This window comes from Phocoena phocoena, chromosome 6 (genome assembly GCF_963924675.1).
Source record: "Phocoena phocoena chromosome 6, mPhoPho1.1, whole genome shotgun sequence".
NCBI lineage: Eukaryota > Metazoa > Chordata > Mammalia > Artiodactyla > Phocoenidae > Phocoena > Phocoena phocoena.
In genome coordinates, this window is record NC_089224.1 from 16,308,117 (window position 1) to 16,326,966 (window position 18,850).

General features: G+C 46.4%; 1 protein-coding gene across 2 annotated transcripts; it reads right to left on the minus strand.

Annotated features, from left to right (window-relative positions):
* Positions 1-4,871: 4,871 nt before the first annotated feature.
* POLR3D (RNA polymerase III subunit D) lies at positions 4,872-9,955 on the minus strand. Of its 2 annotated transcripts, none has more exons than XM_065878743.1 (9): positions 9,825-9,955; positions 9,424-9,593; positions 8,401-8,444; positions 7,638-7,789; positions 7,351-7,475; positions 6,972-7,140; positions 6,374-6,639; positions 5,810-5,962; positions 4,872-5,637 (listed from the first exon to the last, which is right to left on the minus strand). In XM_065878743.1, the coding sequence occupies exons 2-9, from the start codon at positions 9,586-9,588 to the stop codon at positions 5,515-5,517; spliced, it is 1,197 nt and encodes a 398-aa protein (XP_065734815.1). In that variant the 5' UTR covers positions 9,589-9,593; positions 9,825-9,955; the 3' UTR covers positions 4,872-5,514. The 2 variants fall into 2 exon arrangements, with proteins under 2 accessions (XP_065734815.1, XP_065734816.1); XM_065878744.1 differs by having other exon boundaries at positions 9,783-9,942.
* Positions 9,956-18,850: the final 8,895 nt, after the last annotated feature.

The following is an 18,850-nucleotide window of genomic DNA, read 5'->3' on the forward strand; positions in this document are numbered from 1 at the left end:
AGGGCGTTATCTACCAAAAGCCTTAAAGATGGCATAGAATTTGACACTTTTAATGTCAAAAAAGCCATTTTTAATTTAAAAACATCCTAAGGAAATAATGAGGATATCAGAAACAATTTAACTACAAATTGTTTATCACATCACTTTTAAAATCGTGAAAAATTGGAAAAGCCAAAATTGTCCAGAAATCGGGGAATATTTGGGTCAGTTTTGATAGTCCAAAGATGCATTCTAATGTAGCCATTAATGTTAAGTTGTACAGTGTAAGAGCTGTTTCCAAAAGAATTCCTGTATTATCTTGCCCTGGGAAAATGCGTGAGTCACACTGAGTACAGTCAGTCTTGGGTATTGTGTTTTCATTTGGAGCATACTGTTTTGAGGAAATGAATCAGAGAACTTTGTATTGGCAGCACGACATGGCCACAAAAAGCTTTACCTGCAAATTTTGGATCCTTAAGCCAACTCTGCTGAATGTGGTTGAACATGCACGCAACAACCACCACTTTGTAAAGTGCCAACCTGGATTACGGGGGCTAGAAGGGGGATGCTACATTTCCCAAAATCACTTGCACGAGGATGCTGGGTGTGAGCTAGGTTCTATCAATTGGGATTTGAAAGGTGGAAGTATGGCCCACCTTCCTTCCTACTGCTTTGGCTGTTTGATTCTGCTCTTTCACACCCCACATCTACTCTATCAGCAGATCGAGGTGGCTCTACCTTTGAAATAAGTATCTAGCATCCAACCACTTCCCAAAACCTCCACCATTAACCCTGGTCCAAGCCACTGCCGTCTGTTGCCTGGGTCAATGTAGCAGCCTCCAAACTGGTGCCTCTGCTTCTACCCTTGTCTCAACCCAGCAGCTAATGGGAGCCTTTTGAAACCTAAGAGACACTTGCAACAGCTAATCATTCCCCTTAGAATAAAGCCAAAGTCCTTATGATGGCTTCGAAGCCCTGCAGGACCTGGGCTGCCCACCCCACCTCTGATACTGTCCCCTCTCTCACAGTGTCAGCTCCTAGCTGTCCCCACTGCCTACTGATCCGGCTGCTTCACTTCAAATATTTTTTCAATGAAGCCTACCCTACTTACTGTGATACTACCACCCATAGACTCCCCTTACCCTTTAAAAGAAAAATTCCCAAGCACCCATCACCTTCTAAATACTCTGTAACTTACTTATACTTATTGTCTGTCTCCCTCACAAGAATGCAAGTTCCACCAGGACAAAGACCTTTCTGTTTTGTCACTGACAAATACTACGCTTGAACTGTACCTAGCACACAGAGGGCACTCAGCATGTGGGGGGTTGTCTTCAGGTGTTCCAGGGTGCAACCTTTAGCTCTGTGGTTCCCCAGGCAGTTGAGACTGCAGGCACTGCCTGATCCCTAGATTGTGGCCGTGCAGTGTGTCCTCATAGTTCGATCCAGGTCCTCCGCCTTCCTGATTCTAGCAGAGGGTGTAGCTCCCCTGGTAAATCAGTTCTCTAGGGTTCTGAATCCTGGAGACTCAACCTATGGCTCACTCTTCCAGCTTTCCAATCAGTCTAAAAATACTTATCTTCCTGTATTAAACTTTTTTGCTTAGAGTACCTAGAATGGTTTCTATTTCTCCACTGAATCCTGAAAAGTACTCAAGATAAAACCGTTGGGCCAATGATGATCAAGACTGCATTTTTTCCAACTGACTGGGTCTTAAATGTAAATGAACCAAACAGAAGGAAGTCTAACCTCTGCCTCAGCTTTCAGGGAGTTGGACCAGTGACTGCTCCCACGGAAGGGGACGGAAGAAACGCTTCAGAAGAGCTGAGTCAGAAGTTGGCCACACAGAGGGGTTCCTAGAATTGGCATTCTATCTCCATTTTTTCAGATGATGCCCTTGAGACCTAAGCCCACTCCAGTTCCGACCCTCCATCAGTAGAACTTTGGCAGCTGAACCACAGTCCAAGAGCAGCTGTCAACATGGCATCTGTCACTACAGCTGTAGCCATCTTAAGAGGGGGACGCCCCAACTGTGGAAGTATCCTGCACTAGGCTGGGGGTGGGATGAATAGGCAATGGACGTCACTGTTTTCACTGTGACTATACCTAGGAAATAAGCCTCTTCCTTTAAAGAGCCAAGTGTGAGTGATCAATTGGACCATGTGGGTAGGTCTGGGAGGATTAAAGGGCGCTGTCTCTGATATTTTCAGCTAGATCAGAAGTATCTGAAGTACAAGAGGCTTACTATTAACATGGAAGAACTGTATTTTTGAGTGAGATGAAATGTGATAAAACAGCATGTTTATATCATTATATGTAACATACACAATTTTCTAGTCTGAAAGAATATGCACTAAAATGTTAAAACTGGTTTATTTAGAATAAAAGGTAATTGAACATTAAAAAAAAATTCTACCTAGATATAGTTAGAGTTTAGTACAATAGACAGTATTTTTTAATCACGGTGGCAACTATCATGGACTGTTTATACCTAAGTGCCATTCCTGTTTCTTCCCTCCTAACAAAACCCTGTCTCAAAGGCAACAAGACGTCAGTGCCAGGGGACAAACTGGTCCACCCATCCCTCTTTTCCAGTGCCCATCCAAGGGTGGTTATGTGGTCCGCTCTATCAGAGAGACATAGGGGCAAGTCTCTTTGGGCCTCTGAAAGACATTCCTCCCTGATATGAGCAGAATGAGGAGGAAGTTCCTTAACTGCTGTCTACCTTGCTTCCTGCTTTGGCTCTGGACACTGTCATTTGAAGAAATGATGCTGAGTTGTTACAGCCACTTTGTAACACCAAGGATGGCAGAACAAATGCATCCAAGAAAATCTTGATGTTTTGGCTGCCACCCAACTCTGGAACCATCTATCTCCAGACCGCCCGTTACATGAGATAATTAAACATTCTTATTGCTTACGTCACTATCAGTCTAGTTTTCTGTTACTTGTGGGGATCACGTCCTGACAGAAGCACTTTTCTGTCTGGCAGGAAATAAATGTTTTATGTCCACTGTAATTTAAAAGCAACCCTATTAAAAAGCTACTATTATCTCATTTTTACAGAAAATGAGTAAAACTGAGCTTAGGGAGGATAAATGATTTTCCCCAATGTTATACTGGTGGAGTTAGATTCAAACCCCACCCTGACTCTAAGGCCCACACTCTGTCACTTAATCATGTAATTAAGAAATGAACAAGCCTACAGCTTGCGTTCGGCATCTTAACAAAATGCATACACACAGATGCAGGTAGTAATAAATTTGCATCCATTTGCACTCATACATGAATTTGGCTTTGGGCTTTTTACTCCTGTCATTTGCATTTATTTGTTGGTAGAAATGTATGCTTTGGAGGCTTGGCCAAGAAAGCAGACTTGCCTCGTCTTTTTGCCACACTTTTATTGACGATGTTCAATCTGTGTATCAGGAATGCAGAGACAGATCGTGGGGACTGTGACGCAGGGTCATAACGGTCGATCCCCAAGATACTTGAAATGGCAAAGTGGTGAACGTTAAAGTGGTACACACTCTTCCTCAAGCTTCCGTGGAGGAGTCAAAGAACTCAAGACTGCAAAACACCAAACATCTAACGAGGCAGGGCCTTTGAGCTAGCCGGGAAAAGCAGAAGAGTGTTTTTGAACCAAAGTAACCAAGAGAAAGAGAGGATTACAATGGAGACTCACTGGCAGTTCATTAGCTGTGGAAAAGGAGAAGCAGCAAACACTGAAGCCCAGAGAACAAAAAAGGAGTTGGTTCATCAAAGCTCAGCATTAGACCAAACAGGACTTCCATGGCACACATCTCCAAGACCCTTTCTGCTCACCTGTCCTCTACAGTGAGAACAGAGACCAGAACAGTACCATCCAACAGAGCTCACGTGAGCTCTTAGCTACAGAAGGGGCGATGTGGGGACTACACAGTCAATCCTGCCTCCTAGCTGCTGGCTAGGCAGCTTGAGGGGCTCGGTGGAGAAGCCCCAGTGGTGATGAATGAAAAACAGGCTCAAGGAACAGAAGGCGAGACTAAAGAAAGGCATATCCTTCCAAAACCTCTTGGGCCACCTAAGTTAACAGGAGTCTGTGTGGTTCACACCTGTTCCAGAGGTGGTCTGCTAAGCTCACAGCAAAGGGAGCTGAGTTGCCGGTGTCTAATGACCACGAACACTGCAACAGGAGGCCTTCCCCAACCTCCGAGGTGCCTCCCCGACCCTGCCCTGCAGACAAGGGACGAGGAAAGAGAAGCTGCTCCTTAGGGACCACACACTGGAAGGATCAAGAGTGTGGTGAGCTGCTGAAAGGAACAAGACCACAGACCAATGAACTACAAGGCCAGCGCGGCCAGTGGCAGTGGAATCCAAGTTGATGCCAGGACAGGAGACAGAGGTGGGCCTCTCAAATTCAAAGTGAGGCCATTATTCAATAAATCTTCTACTTACTCTCTCAGCCAGGGTTGTTTTTCAGCAGTATTTGCCTCGGTGTGGTGATAATTCTCCAGGAGTGGTCACAGGTTTCTTCTGAGAAATAGTGGAAGCAGCTACTCTTCCAGTAGCTGCTACTGGAAGAGTAACAGCTACTTACTGCAGGAGTGAGGGTGGAGGGAGTCCTGGGACCACCATGTCACCCGAAGGCATCTGCAGGGCACTGGGAGGAGTGAGTCTCTGACTCTGTCACTTCTGATGGCACCTACAGCTAGGGCCTCGCAGCAATTAACAGGAAGCACTTGCCTAAGAGTGCTTAGGAAAAAAAGGGCATAGAAGGGCCCAAACCCAAACCTTCAGAGCATCAGGCTGGGGGGATAGCACACGGAGTAAGAATGTGGGATAAAGCAGCTCCATTCACTTTATCTGAGATTCTCAGAATCTCTCTTTTGTTTGAAAATAGATTCAGTCGAAGGGAAACTAAACTAACATTTACTGAGCGCCTACTGTGTATGTCTGGCCTTGTGCAAGTTTTCATCAACAATATTCCACTGCATCCTCATGCCAACCCAGTGAGGTAGGTATCGTCCTCATTTTTGTCAGATGAGGAATATGAGGCTCAGAAACGTCAGGTAGTTTGTCAATCACACAACTAGTAACGGGCAGGGCTGGGGCTGAGTCTCAGCCTCGAGAAGCCCCTGCTCTCTCTCTGGTGCCGCCTGTTGGGAGGAAGGCGGGAGCAGCAGCAGCAGCTGTCCTTACACTTCCTACCCTGAGAACAAAGACGTCAGCTAGAGAAGGAGCCCGTCCCTTCCCAGACTGTGCGGCCTCTCCACCTGGGGAGGGTGCAGTCAGTTGAAGAGATAAGCCATAAATATAAAAATAAATAGCAGGGACAAGCCCCCCAGCAGTGAGGGTGTGCAGTTTCCGTGCTGTGGGAAGGTCACTGCGCCGTTCACAGCTGCTGCGGGAAGGAGCCATGTGGGGAAAACTGGGACGATGGCTGGAGTGGGTGGGCTAAACAGGCGCCTTCTGGGTTGAACAGATTTGAGAACAAAACGTCTGGAGCAGGCAGCAGCCGTGGACACAATCACCGCCATCCTCCATATGCTCCTTTTACCGGTGTTTGTGATCCAACAGGGATTCAAAATTGGGAGAACATACAAGTTTGTGCTTTACGTGTCCCAGGACCGTCATGTCACCCGTCCTACTGTCTCCAAGGCCCACGGACACCAGCTCCTGCCAATGAAGAGAGACAGAGATGAGAACCAAAACCGCATAGCCTATCACTCACTCAGTCCTGTGATTTCAACGTGATAATCCCAAGAACCCTTCCTCCATATTCAGCACCAAGTCCTCAACACTCCTCAATGTCTCGAAGAGCCTCCGTCCCGACCCAGCAGGTTCTCACCTGCAGGAAAGAGCAGGTGGTCCCCATCGTCACGTCCAGAGTCACCTTGCCCAGGAGGAGCTGCACCTTCCCCGACTTGCGGATGAGCAGCTTGCCGACCTGACCCTCTGTCAGGTCGGCCAGGGTACAAGCATTCTCTGCCAGCCTGGCTTCCTGTGAAGACAACGAGGGGATGGACACTGGGTGAGGAGCCGTTCCCTCCATCCTTTAGCTCCCCAGACAGGGCCTTTTCCTGGGGCTGCCTGGCAATGCTCAGGAAACAGAACAAAACCCAAACCACAGCAAACATAAATAAACGGACAAGATATCAGTGACTGATAAAGCTGGGTGATATGAGAGTCTATGTTCTCTTATTTGTACACATTCAAAATATTTCATTGTGAAACACACACATACAACTGGCATTGAAGTACAAAGCCCCAAGGCCCTCGCGGGCAGAAAGAACAAATGCACATTATTCTCGCATTTCAGCGTGGGCGGGCGGCACACCTTTGCTTCCCCCTGCAGGTGGCTCTTTCCCCTCCTGGTCCCCTGCATCTTCACAGAACTCAATCGTGAACGTACCCGGTCTTTCTCCTGCTTTATAACCACCACCTGTCCGTCCTCGCTCTGCACCTCCGTCTTGATAGGCTTGACGTCCTGAGTGGGCGGCTGGCCAGGGAGTGAGTCTGGCAGCTGCAGGAAAAGCAGCTCTTCCTCCTGCGTGAGGCTCAGCTCCCTGAGCAGCTCTGCCACAGATACGTCCTTCGGGAGGCCCGGGGTCTTCCTGGCTGCTCTGGAGGAAGCCTTCATCTTGGCCTCCTCTTCCTCATCTCGTGGCTCCTCTTTCACTGCCCGAGATAACAGAATTGGAAGGGCTATCAGTGGCCAGCCCCTATGCCATCTCACTGCACCCATCCCTTCGGCCTGGTGTGCTCCACTGTCACTCAGCCAGGAAGCTGCAAGGAAACTCTGCTTTGAAAGAGGGATCCAGGAGCTGTGTGACTTATTTAAAAAGGAGTATCGCAGGCTTGGCACACCGACCCCCATCAGCGTGAACCCGCTGAGCGTGCTCAGGTCCTGTGGAGTGGGAGAGGACCGGCTTGGCAGCAGCAGTCTGGGAAACTCGCTCTTGGGGGACAGCTGGAGAAAAGGAGACAAGATGTTAACTGACACAGAGTACCTTTCACAGCAGGCACGTCCACCTCCATGTCCTCTTCCTTGGAGCCAGCCAGCCAAGGTTTAACATCTGGTTCTTCATTCTCTTCCTTAAAAAGCCAGCCCGAGTGAGCCAGTGGCAGCTGCACAGGCATATTTCGAGTGTCATTCCTCAGCCCAGGGTCATCGATGAACTGCCAAAGAAGAGTCGGAGGTCACATGGCGGGGCCAGCACACACAAATACGTGGGAGTGCAGTCCACTTTAGTCCTTTTCTAATCGAAGATTCCCGCCGCTCACCAGGCTTCCGGGACATCAGACAGCTCTGCTTCCCCCGAATTGGTTCCCCTGAAGCGCTTTTCATCACACAAAGAAGCCCCATCCCCTCAGCCTGCTGGTACCTACATCATCCTTCTCCAGCATACGCAGAATCTGTTTTGTTTCTTCATCTGTCTCCCTCTTCTCCTTTTTGATGTTGATGATGTGAGAGGGCCCCATGTCCGACACATCCACCGTCTTATCCCAGTTCCCTGTGGGAAACCACCCAGTTCACCAGGAGTAAGGAAGGGGCCAACAGCAAGGACCACTAACTGGGAGCAAGCAGGGGAATGCCACCGCCCTTGCCCTTCTCTCGAGCAGTCTGAACTGAAATCCACCAATTCCTTCCTCCCGGAGCCCCGGCAGCTTTGTACCCTTTTTCTTCATCATTTCAGCTGGGCCCTGCTCAAAGATAGAGTGGGACTGGATCACTTCTGGGCGCCCCCGGCCCCGTCCATGGCCCTCTCGCTGTCGGTCTCTATCCCTATCACGCTTCTCCTTCTTGACGGTTACTTCTTCCTTGGGCCTGGAAAAGACACTGGATTAGGGGAAACCACTCACTTCCCCTGCCTCTGAGAACTGGTCTTACTCTCCCATACACTCCGCTCCACATGAGTCAACAACTACATCACGAGAGGCAGAACACCCAATCATAAGTCTAGCACCTTTTTCACTTCCTTGCTGAAGCAGAGTCCTTTCAGTTTACTGTACCTTACCTTTTTGTTTGAGAGTGTACGTTAGAACTATAACTCCAAAGTTGAATTATAGAGACTGCCCCAAAATGTGGATTTTTGGGTATTAACTGAAAGTAGGAAAGCTGCATTGCAAAAGAATTTAAGGGAGAACCTGATACATCTTTGCCCAAACTACTGGCTCTCAACTCTGGCTATAAAAGATAATCACTCCGTTTCATTGCAAACAAGTTAAACCACTATTTTAGGGATGGACTCCCAGGCATCCGTATTTTTTAAAGCTTACACGCTAGAATCACCTGGGAGCCAGGGTTGGAAATCACTACTGAAAAGAATTAAATCTACAAATTTAAATTTCTGAGCCACATACTTAGTTATTTCCCCAAAGGCCCAAATTCAGAACAAGTAAATAAGGGGCAAGTATTCAGAAGGCCTAGCTACTTACTCTTCCTTGACCTTCCGACTGATGATATTTGGGGTGAAGGTTTTCTGAAAGTAAAATACAGGAGTCACTGATTTGGTAGATTCTGATCCCAAAGTACAGGGGAAAATAAAAACTTTCAAAGGGGCAACTTCTGTGGACAAAGACCAACATGGCTCTCTTCTGCACATTCCACACTGTTGTCAAAGACTTACAGAAAGGGACATGTGTTTGAAAAGGAGGAATGTCATGTCATGATGACAGTGGAGTTACACATAGAAGAAAAGGGGCATCAAAAAACATTTAAATAGCAGCCTCAGCTTCTGCCCCCTGAAAGGAGAGCCCTCAGGACTTCTAATAGCAAAGCAATTTACCTCACCTCACCCCTTGTCTTCAAACTGCTATAGAGACCAGACAGTATCATAGTGAAAGAGCTCTAGCAGCAAGGCTCAAGTAGGGAAGACAGACCTGCCAGCACTCACAAACAGAGGATCGGGTTAGACAGCCACCAGAATTTCCAAAGGTAAACTCTGGTCTTCAAAAACTGGCTGCTTTTATGCTGTCATCCCTCCCATCTTCTTTAAGGGCTACCCTTTACATCTACAGTCATAAACATAATAGGAAAGGACTCAGAGCCTCTGATACCATGTCTAAGAATCATAATACTTTGGATCCGAAGTTTGCACACTGAGATCCAGGTCAAATTCAGAACTCTCTTAAATTGAAGGCAAAGTTTACGTCTGCGTGGGTTTCATGGGTTTGTTAAAGGTATCCAAGACACACACAAAAACAAAATAAACACTGCTCAAGTTGCTTTTGAGCTAATTAGGATTCTCTGCTCTTCAGTCATCTCTGAGAGCCATGTCAATATTTCGTACCCAGTATCTTGATTTGAAGGTAGGGCTCCCCAGAAATTGTAGGCGTAAGTCTGAGGACAAGATTCGTGAGGCCCAACACCACGCTAGGCCCTACAGGAACATCAGTCAAACCCCCAGGTGCCTGGAATTCAGGGTAGTTGGGTTTCTTTAGAAAGGTGCCGTCGGGTACCTTCTTGACTCCCCCGAGGGTGAGATCCCTGGAGCGGATGGAGGGAAGACGGCCCGGGGTGAGGGAAGGCGCCGGCCTCCGCCCGATAAGCCCCCGCGCCCCAGAAAGGAGGGGTCGGGGCCCTCCTGGAGCACTGGGCTCGCCCGCGGCGTCTCCTTCTGACATGGTGCCTGGGAGAAAAGGAGGAAAGGGGTAACGAAGTCACTCGAGGGGGAGGACACGCGGACCCTGGGCGGAACCCCACCCACGTGGCCTCCCGCCCCCCCCCCGTCAGGGCGTCCCTCCCGCAGCGTCTCAGCTCCTCCCCCTCCCACGTGGCGAGACTCCCCGGACCACCGCGGCCAGACCCCTTGGCTCGCCGTCTCCCCAGGCTCCCGACCAAGCACGAGGCAACGACGCACCTCAGCGCACCCAGGCTGCAGCTCCGCACCACGCACGTCCCGACTTCACCTCCGAGGCGACCCGCGGTCGGCGCCGGGCGGAAGTCTGCGTGGCACGGCGCGGGCACCGCCATCTTGTCGCGGGGCGGAAGTGAGGTCGGTGGGCGGGGCCGAGCCACAGTATTTATCCGGCGGCGCCTAGCTCCCCTCCGCCTTCTCTTCCCGGTTCTTCCCGGAGTCGGGAAAAGCTGGGTTGAGAGGGCGAAAAAGGAAGCGGGGAATGGTCTAGGTCACGCCACGCTGCAGCGCTCGGGGGGTCTTGGCCGGCGGCGTGAGGTGGGGGCGCCAGCTCAGGGGATGGGGGCTGGGTGGCCGCTTGGACGCAACGTGGGAGTTCGCCGCTGCGGAGCTTTGGGGTCGAAGCTTGGGTTGGGGCGGGGGACGCGGGGGAGAGAGCGAGACCCCGACTCAGAGTCAGGGAGCTCTGGGCTGGGCCGGGCCGAGCCTCGACTGCCAGCTCTCTGGTGACCTTGGAGTGGTCACTGCACCTCCGGGCTGCATCCTCGCCCTTGTTCGGGGGTCCTTTCCCCGGAATCCTGGTGGGATCCTGGGGTTGGGCTGTGGGCATAGCGCTGGAGCAGCTGCAGCGGATGAATCGGGTGCCTAATGGCACCTGCCCTGGACTCGTGACTGTGGGCCCTTGTATGCACTCTTGTTCCCACCCTGGAACTTGAAAAACGAAGTTTGTTCTGTTGGTTCTGAGGGACAGATTTAAAGAACTTTTATCGTGACTCCGACATTTGTAATTTAACATAAAAAAATGTCCTCTACTGTCGTTCCCTCCACCCCCAAACCATGTAAAAACCATGTAACTTTACAGATAGCTTGAGGGAAGGAAAACATTTGCTGGAATTTCACATAGACTAACTATTAAAACTTCTGTAATATATTACAATCCCCCTCACAGAGATTTCACATTGTACCACAATTTTGAATCCTCCCTTTTCAAATAACGTTGCTTCGTTGATGCATCAAACGACTGCATAATTCTTGGGTGGCTATGCCACCACTTGTCTGTGTTCCTGTTTGGACACTTAAATTGTTTCTTTTCCCTATTGTAAATACCACTGTAGTGAACATCTGGTGCCTTTAAAGTTTTTTCTTCTTCTGGATTATATTCCTAGAACAAATTTCCAGACTTCTGATAACTGGCCAAAAGAAGACGTACTTTATTTTTTTAAGTAAAGTTTTTTTATTTTGAGATAATAGTAGATACACGTGCAGTTGTAAGAAATAATGTGGAGGTCCCAAGTACCTTTTACTCAGGTTCCCCAATAGTATCATATTGTAAAACTGTAGTATACTATCACAACCAGAATATCTACATTGATAGGAAAAATACAAGACATTTCTATTACGGCAAGGATCCTCTAGTGCCCTTTTACAGCCACACTTCCCTCCCTCCCACATATCCCTGGCAGCTGCTAATCTGTCCTCTATCTTATACTTCTGTTATTTCCAGAGTGGAAATCATTCAAAGATGGAATAATACAGTATGCGACTTCTTGGGATTGCTTTGTTCACTCAGCATAATTCCCTGGAGATTATCCAAGTTGTTGCATGTATCATGCACGTATAACTAGTTCATTCCTTTTTATTGCTGAATATCCATGGTTTGTTTAACTATTCATCCTTTGAAGAACATCTGGGTTGTTTTCAGTTTGGGGCTATCACAAATAAAGCTGCTATGAACACACATGTACAGGTTTTTGTGCAAGTTTTTCTTTCTCTGGGATAAATGCCCACAAGTGCGATTGTTGAGTTGAATGATAGTTGTATGCTTAATTTTATCAGAAGCTGCCAAACTGTTTCCACAGTGACTTGTACCATTCTGAACATGCACACTTTATGGTTGTTCATCCATTTTGCTGAATTGCTTTCAAAGGGTTGTGTTGATATGCATCACCAGTAAGAAAACGTATACATAAATGTATGTCATATATAAGAATATATATAAGATTTTGCCACATTGTTTTGAGTATTGGCTCTTAAAATTGTTTAAATTGTTGTCAATTTAATAATATATTAATATTATGTTGGTTTCTAAACCAGACTTTTTTCAACTTCTTTTCTCCATATTGGTTTTATATAACTAAACCTAAACAAAGGAAAACTCTTCCTGTCCCTTACAGAGCGACGCATAGCAGCTCTTCGCTTCTGACTGGGGCACTAGATAAAACTGCTTTGATTTCATTCTCTGGGCTTTGAGGTCCAGCAGCTTTCTAGCAGCTCCTAGGTTTTTGTTTTATTTTGTTTTTTACAAAGATACTTATTCATTGTAGAAAATTTGGAAATTTTTAAAAAGCATCCATATATAGAGAGAGAGAAAGAGAGAGAGAGAGACACATATACATAATGGAATACTACTCATCCATAAAAAAGAATGAAAATTTGCCATTTGCAGCAACCTAGATGGACTTGGAGGGCATTGTTGCTAAGTGAAATAAGTAAGATGGAGAAAGATAAATACCGTATGATATCACTTATATGTAGAATCTAAAAAACACAACAAACTAGTGAATGTAACAAAAAAGAAGATTCACATATATAGAGAACAAACTAGTGGTTACCAGTGGGAAGAGGAAAGTGGGGAATGGTCAATCTGGGAGTAGGGGTACAACAGTAGGTACAAACTATTAGGTGTAAAATAAGCCACAGGATATCTTGTACAACAATGGGAATACAGCCAATAATTTATAATAACTGTAAATGGAGTATAATAACTATAAATGAAGTATAACAACTCAACATCAAAAAAAGCAAACAACCCAATTAAAAAATGGACAGAAGAACTGAAGAGACATTTTTCCAAAGAAGAAATGCAGATGGCCAACAGGCACATGAAAAGATGCTCAAAACTACTAATTATGAAAGACGCAAATCAAAACCACAATGAGATATCACCTCACATCGGTCAGAATGGCTATTATCAAAGTCTACAAATAACAAATGTTGGCGAGGATGTGGAGAAAAGGGAACATTTGTACACTGTTATTGGGAAAGTAAATTGTCGCAGCCACTGTGGAAAACAGTATGGAGGTTTCTTAAAAAACTAAAAATAGAACTACCAGATGACCCAGCAATTCCACTCCTGGGTATATATCTGAAAAAAAAACAACACTAATTGAAAAGATAGGTGCACTCCAATGTTCATAGCAGCATTATTTACAATTGCCAAGACAAGGAAACAAACTAAGTGTCCATCAAGAGATGAATGGATTAAAAAAGATGTGGTATATATACACAATGGAATACTACTCAGCCATAAAGAAGAACGAAAATTTGCCATTTGCAGCAACATGGGTGGACTTGGAGGGCATTGTGCTAAGTGAAATAAGTCAGACAGAGAAAGACAAATACTGTGTGGTATCACTTATATGTAGAATCTAAAAAATACAACAAGCTAGTGAATATAACAAAAAAGGAGCAGATTCACATATATAAAGAACAAACTAGTGGTTACCAGTGGGGGTGGGGGAGGGGCAATATAGGGGTGTGGCAGTAGGAGGTACAAACTATTGGGTGTAAGATAGGCTCAAGGATGTATTGTACAGCACGGGGAATGTAGCCAATATTTTGTAATAATTGTAAATGGAAAATAACCTTTAAAAATTATATCAAAGTTAAAAATGGAAACATTTTATATATGGTTCTATAATCTGCTTTTTTCTCTTAATATACTATAAACATTTCTGAGTTATTAAATATTCTAAATTATGGTTTTTAAAATTTATTTATTTTTGGCTGTGTTGCTGGGCGCAGGCTTTCTCTAATTTCAACTGGAGGCTACTCTTCGTTGAGGCACGCAGGCTTCTCATTGCGGTGTCTTCTTTTGTTGGGGAGCACGGGCTCTAGGCACGCAGGCTTCAGTAGTTGTGGCTCCCAGGCTCTAGAGCACAGGCTCAGTAGTTGTGGTGCACAGGCTTAGTTGTTCCACGGCATGTGGGATCTTACTGGACCGGGGCTCGAATCCATGTCCCCTGCATTGGCAGGCGGATTCTTAACCACTGTGCCACCAGGGAAACCCTAAATTATGGTTTTTAATGGCTAAATATTATTCCAAATTGTTGTCTTACATCATACTTTACTTAACGAGCTTCCTTACTGCAGTGCTTCTTAGATTTCCGCAGCACTTTTCAGGCCGAAAGGACAAGAGGAAAGAATACTTAAGCCTCCTACCTTTTACATTTTGGGATTTACTTCCTAACAACAATTATTATCATTTCCCATTAAGAGTACTCTCCAGGGCTTCCCTAGTAGCGCAGTGGTTGAGAGTCCGCCTGCCGATGCAGGGGACACAGGTTCGTGCCCCGGTCTGGGAAGATCCCACATGCCGCGGAGCGGCTGGGCCCGTGAGCCATGGCCACTGAGCCTGCGCGTCTGGAGCCTGTGCTCCGCAACGGGAGAGGCCACAACAGTGAGAGGCCCGCGTACCGCAAAAAAGAAAAAAGACTTCGCCTTCCAATGTCGGGGCTGCAGGTTCAATCCCTGGTCGGGGAGGTAAGAATCCACATGCCTTGCGGTCAAAAAACCAAAACATAAAACAGAAGCAATATTGTAAGAAATTCAATAAAGACTTTAAAAATGGTCCACATCCAAAAAAAAAAAAATCTTGGGAAAAAAAAAAAAAGAAAAATAAGGGTGGATTGTTTCCAGGTGGATTGTAACTGTAATTTAACTTTGGCACCATTGATGTAAAAGCCATCTTTGCCTTGCATTTTCCTATGTCTTCTCTATAGGTTCTTTCCTATGCAACTCTCTAAATAGATAAGTGTGGAGGGAAGCCTTTCCAGCCTGGCAGGAGTTCACGTATTCAATATGTGTTGTCCCAGGTATCTTGCCATGCTGTGCCCAGGGGTATTCTATAGTTCCTACGCTATGCTGGTCCACTTCAGGTATAGTTTAGTGACTATTCCAGTACGTTCATTCTATCTGATTAGTCCTTCCCCTTCTCATTTCACTTGTGATTCTTTCTTCATTGTTCTTGATCTTCCCTTGAAATTTCTTCTGCCCCTCCAACGTTTCATTAGTGTCTCTTCTAATAGCTTTTCAGAGTCCTTAAATATAATTCGGTATTTTTCCACGTCTTAAAGTTGTTACATATTTAAGTTTAAAAAAGCTAAAAAAACCATATTATATTCTTTAGTTGAATGAATACTCAGGAATGTGTCCAGATTTTAGAATTAATGTTCTTTAGTAAATTTGAAATAGGTGACTGGTGAGGGTTGTAGGAGGTCTAAACATAATTTTGAACAGGTAAAGAAAATAAGCACTGAGAAACCCACACAGTTCTCATAAACAGTCACTGCCCTCTCCTGTCATTGTCAACACTTGTAAATGAACAAGGTGGTTTTTATGGGCTGTCTGGATGTGTCTGCATTCATTGGCCCCTGAGATCTCCACACGTAGTTCAACCATGGGGAAACAGACGTAAACATTTTGAGTCTAAAAAGTGCATGAGCAATGTTAAGACTGTAGATTTTTTTCACTTACAGACTCATTCTCTGTTACCTCAGACTCTATATTTGCTCTGTGCCCTTCTACCACGAAGAACCCAGCCTTTGTACTCAGACGTGATTTGACTCTAGCTTGACTCCTTATGGATCGAGTCTCATTTCCCACTATCTGCCTTTGAAAATGGGGTTGATAGATCCACCCCTCGAGGTCGTTGTGAGAATCGCATGCCTAGCACTGTGTCTTGGTGCTTAAAAGACGCTTTTGTTATAATTGTAATCATAGCTTAGATATAATATTTAACATGGAAACTTCCAAGCATGCACAAAAGTGGAGACCATAGCTTATTGAATCTCAAAGTGCCTGGCTTCAATAATTATCCACCCATGCTGATCTTTCATATACACACCCCATGTCCCCCCGAGATTATCTTGAAACAAATCACAGATATGATGTTATTCATCCATAAATATTAGAGTGTGTATCGCTGAAGGATATTCTCTTAAAAGAACTTAAAAGAACTAAAACATTATCAGAACTAATAATTCCTAAATATTATCAAAGATCCAGTTAGTATTCAAAGTTTAACTGCTGTGAAATCAGTATCCAAATAAGGTCCCTTTATATTTATTATACCTCTTAATATTTTACTGGAAGAAATAATTAAAGCGTGGGAAGAGATTTTGCTGCAAGAATGTCCCTTGCAGTGTTGTTTAGAATGGAGAAAAAGTAAACTAAGTTAATCAGAGGAGATGGGAATTGGCTCCAAAGAAATAGAACATATTTAAATTTAAAACAATACTGTAGGGAATTCCCTGGTGGTCCAGTGGTTAGGACTTGGTGCTTTCACTACCGTAGGCCCAGATTCAATCCCTGGTCAGGGAACTAAGAGCAGTGTGGCCAAAAAACAAAAACACAACTGTAGAAAGACTATGTAATGAACAGAAAAAGTATTGGTAAGTGAAAGAAGCAGGTTATAAAACAGTATTTATACTTTCTATTTTTGCTAATAAACTATATATCATATACATCTATTTCTGAATGGTGAGGAAACCAGCAATTTTAATTCTCTCAAATTTTAGAATTAATTCTTCTCGTCTTTCTACAATGATCACGTATGGCTTGTGTAATAAAAAGTTATTTAGGGGGGCTTCCCTGGTGGCGCAGTGGTTGAGAGCCCGCCTGCCGATGCAGGGGACATGGGTTCGTGCCCCGGTCCGGGAAGATCCCACATGCCGCGGAGCGGCTAGGCCCACGAGCTATGGCCGCTGAGCCTGCGCGTCCGGAGCCTGTGCCCCGCAACGGGAGAGGCCCCAACAGTGAGAGGCCCGCATACCGCAAAAAAAAAAAAAAAAAAAAAAAAAAAAAGTTATTTAGGGCTTCCCTGGTGGCTCAGTGGTTGAGAGTCCACCTGCTGATGCAGGGGACGCGGGTTCGTGCCCCGGTCCGGGAAGATCCCACATGCCGCGGAGCGGCTGGGCCCGTGAGCTGTGGCCGCTGAGCCTGTGCGTCCGGAGCCTGTGCTCTGCAACGGGAGAGGCCACAACAGTGAGAGGCCTGCGTACCGCAAAAATAAAAAAGTTATTTAAAAAAAAAAATGCAGCCAAAGTGCATCTTGGCAGTTGTTTGGTTCCACCCGGAGTTAGTTATATTTGGCCCATCATGCTTTCTTCTTACCATGTGTTTTCTCATGTGATCTGCAGAGAAGTCCTCTGAGGCAAGAGGAGGCAGGAGCTCTGAGAGGGTTTGTGTCTTCACTTGACACTAGCGCCCAGCTCCACGAAAGTGCATTCAGATAGCGACTGTTCTCTGCTTGGGACACATGATCTCATGCGTTCTGTGTGCCATCCTGTGAAGGTGGGAGGTGGGGGTGTGCTGAGACTAGTCTTCCTTTACAGATGGGGAAACTGAGTTGCTGTCCTCAGGTGGGTTGTAGGGCCAGGTGTCGGTCCAGATGTCTGATGCTGGCCATGACTATGAGATGACACGGTGCATCTCTTTGGAGTTTCAACTTCTCAGTGTAGGTGTGTGAGGAGCGGGACCTACTCATGTTTGGCCAAGGGAGGGCTTAACCCTGCCTCGGTGTAACACCCCACACCGCATTCTGAGGTTCAGGATCTGACCAGACTTGCCCGGGTTCTCCATGCCCATTTAGGGTAGGATTGGCTTCTGCTGTCTTTGCTTTCTGTGAACTGCTCACTTTCTGTCCACTGTCACCTCCTCTAACCTTTGCTACCGATATCTGCAGCCTCTGAGTCCCTCTCAGGGAGTGTCCCTACACTCAGCTCAGGCCTCCTACGGCTCTCTGAGGCCCTCACCCAGGGCCTGCCTGGTGTGTCTGCTGTGTCTGCACCAAGACCTCCCCACCTTCCACCACGCTGCTGCTTCCACCTTCTCCTCTTGCCTGCGCTCCCCCTGCTCTCTGGAGCTGGTCCTCACTCCTTTTGTGCATCCACATCTGTACCCTCAATTTAGCTGTATACGCCTTGTTCTCTAATTGGGTCTCTAAATGCCCATCTTTTCTCCCCTAAAAGGCAGTGGGCTCTTTGCAGGCAGGCACGGTCAATAATGATGGTGATGATAACAGCTCTGATGCGTGACTGGGCACATCTGGTGGATCAGCCAGAGCTTTGAGATTTAGGATGTGATTTCTCATTCAGTGATGACAACAAACCTGTGTTATTATCCCACTTGACAGATGGAGAAACTGAAGCTCTGAGAGGTTGAGTAACTTGTCCAAGGTCACCCAGCTAGAAAGTGACAGAGCAAGAATTTTGACCGTATCTGTCTGACTGCAAAGCCTGTGCTTTTCCACACCGTACATACTCTTCGTCACTGTTGTTTGCTTGACTCAGATTTCCTTGAGTGTTATTCATGGTGGCATACTCAGGGTCCTCATTTCTGGGTGGCAGAAAAGCTTCCTGTTGTTAAGACAGCAGATAGGAATCTCTCTGGTCAAGGGATTCAGGGCTTGGCTTCTCTGAGCCCAGGTGGTTGGCTGGGATGAGAACACTCCAAGCTCTGTGTGTCCCTCCTACCCCCACTTTCTTGCCTCTGCTCTTCCTTCACTGCCCCACAACTTCTTTCTCTTGTTTTTTTTTTCCCCCTGGGGAATTTAAGTAGCCAGACATTCTCCCTTGACTATCAGGGGGCCCTGGAGCTGCAGGTCTGATATCTCTTGACAGAGTTGGTAAGAAAATGGAGCCACAGATCAGCAAAAGGCCCTGAGGAGAGAATCCAGACTGTAGACAGAACCCCCCTCCTGCCCGCCTGCAGCTCACATACCCCATGTGAACCCTTCCCCTTCACAGCCCCCCTCCCCATCCGCCAATCAGAATACTTGCTTTGGAGCTCCTGAGCCCTTAGGCTAAGCCCCACCCCTCTCCCAGCATCCTGAAGTTTAGGGGCTGCCTTCAAGTGAGAGATTTCCAAGCAGGGGTGTGCTGGAGGGACTTCTTCTGAGGGCAGCTTGTCCTGGAAGAATGGGGGAAAGGTGCTCACTGCCACTGTCTCCAAGGACATCGGTGTAGCTC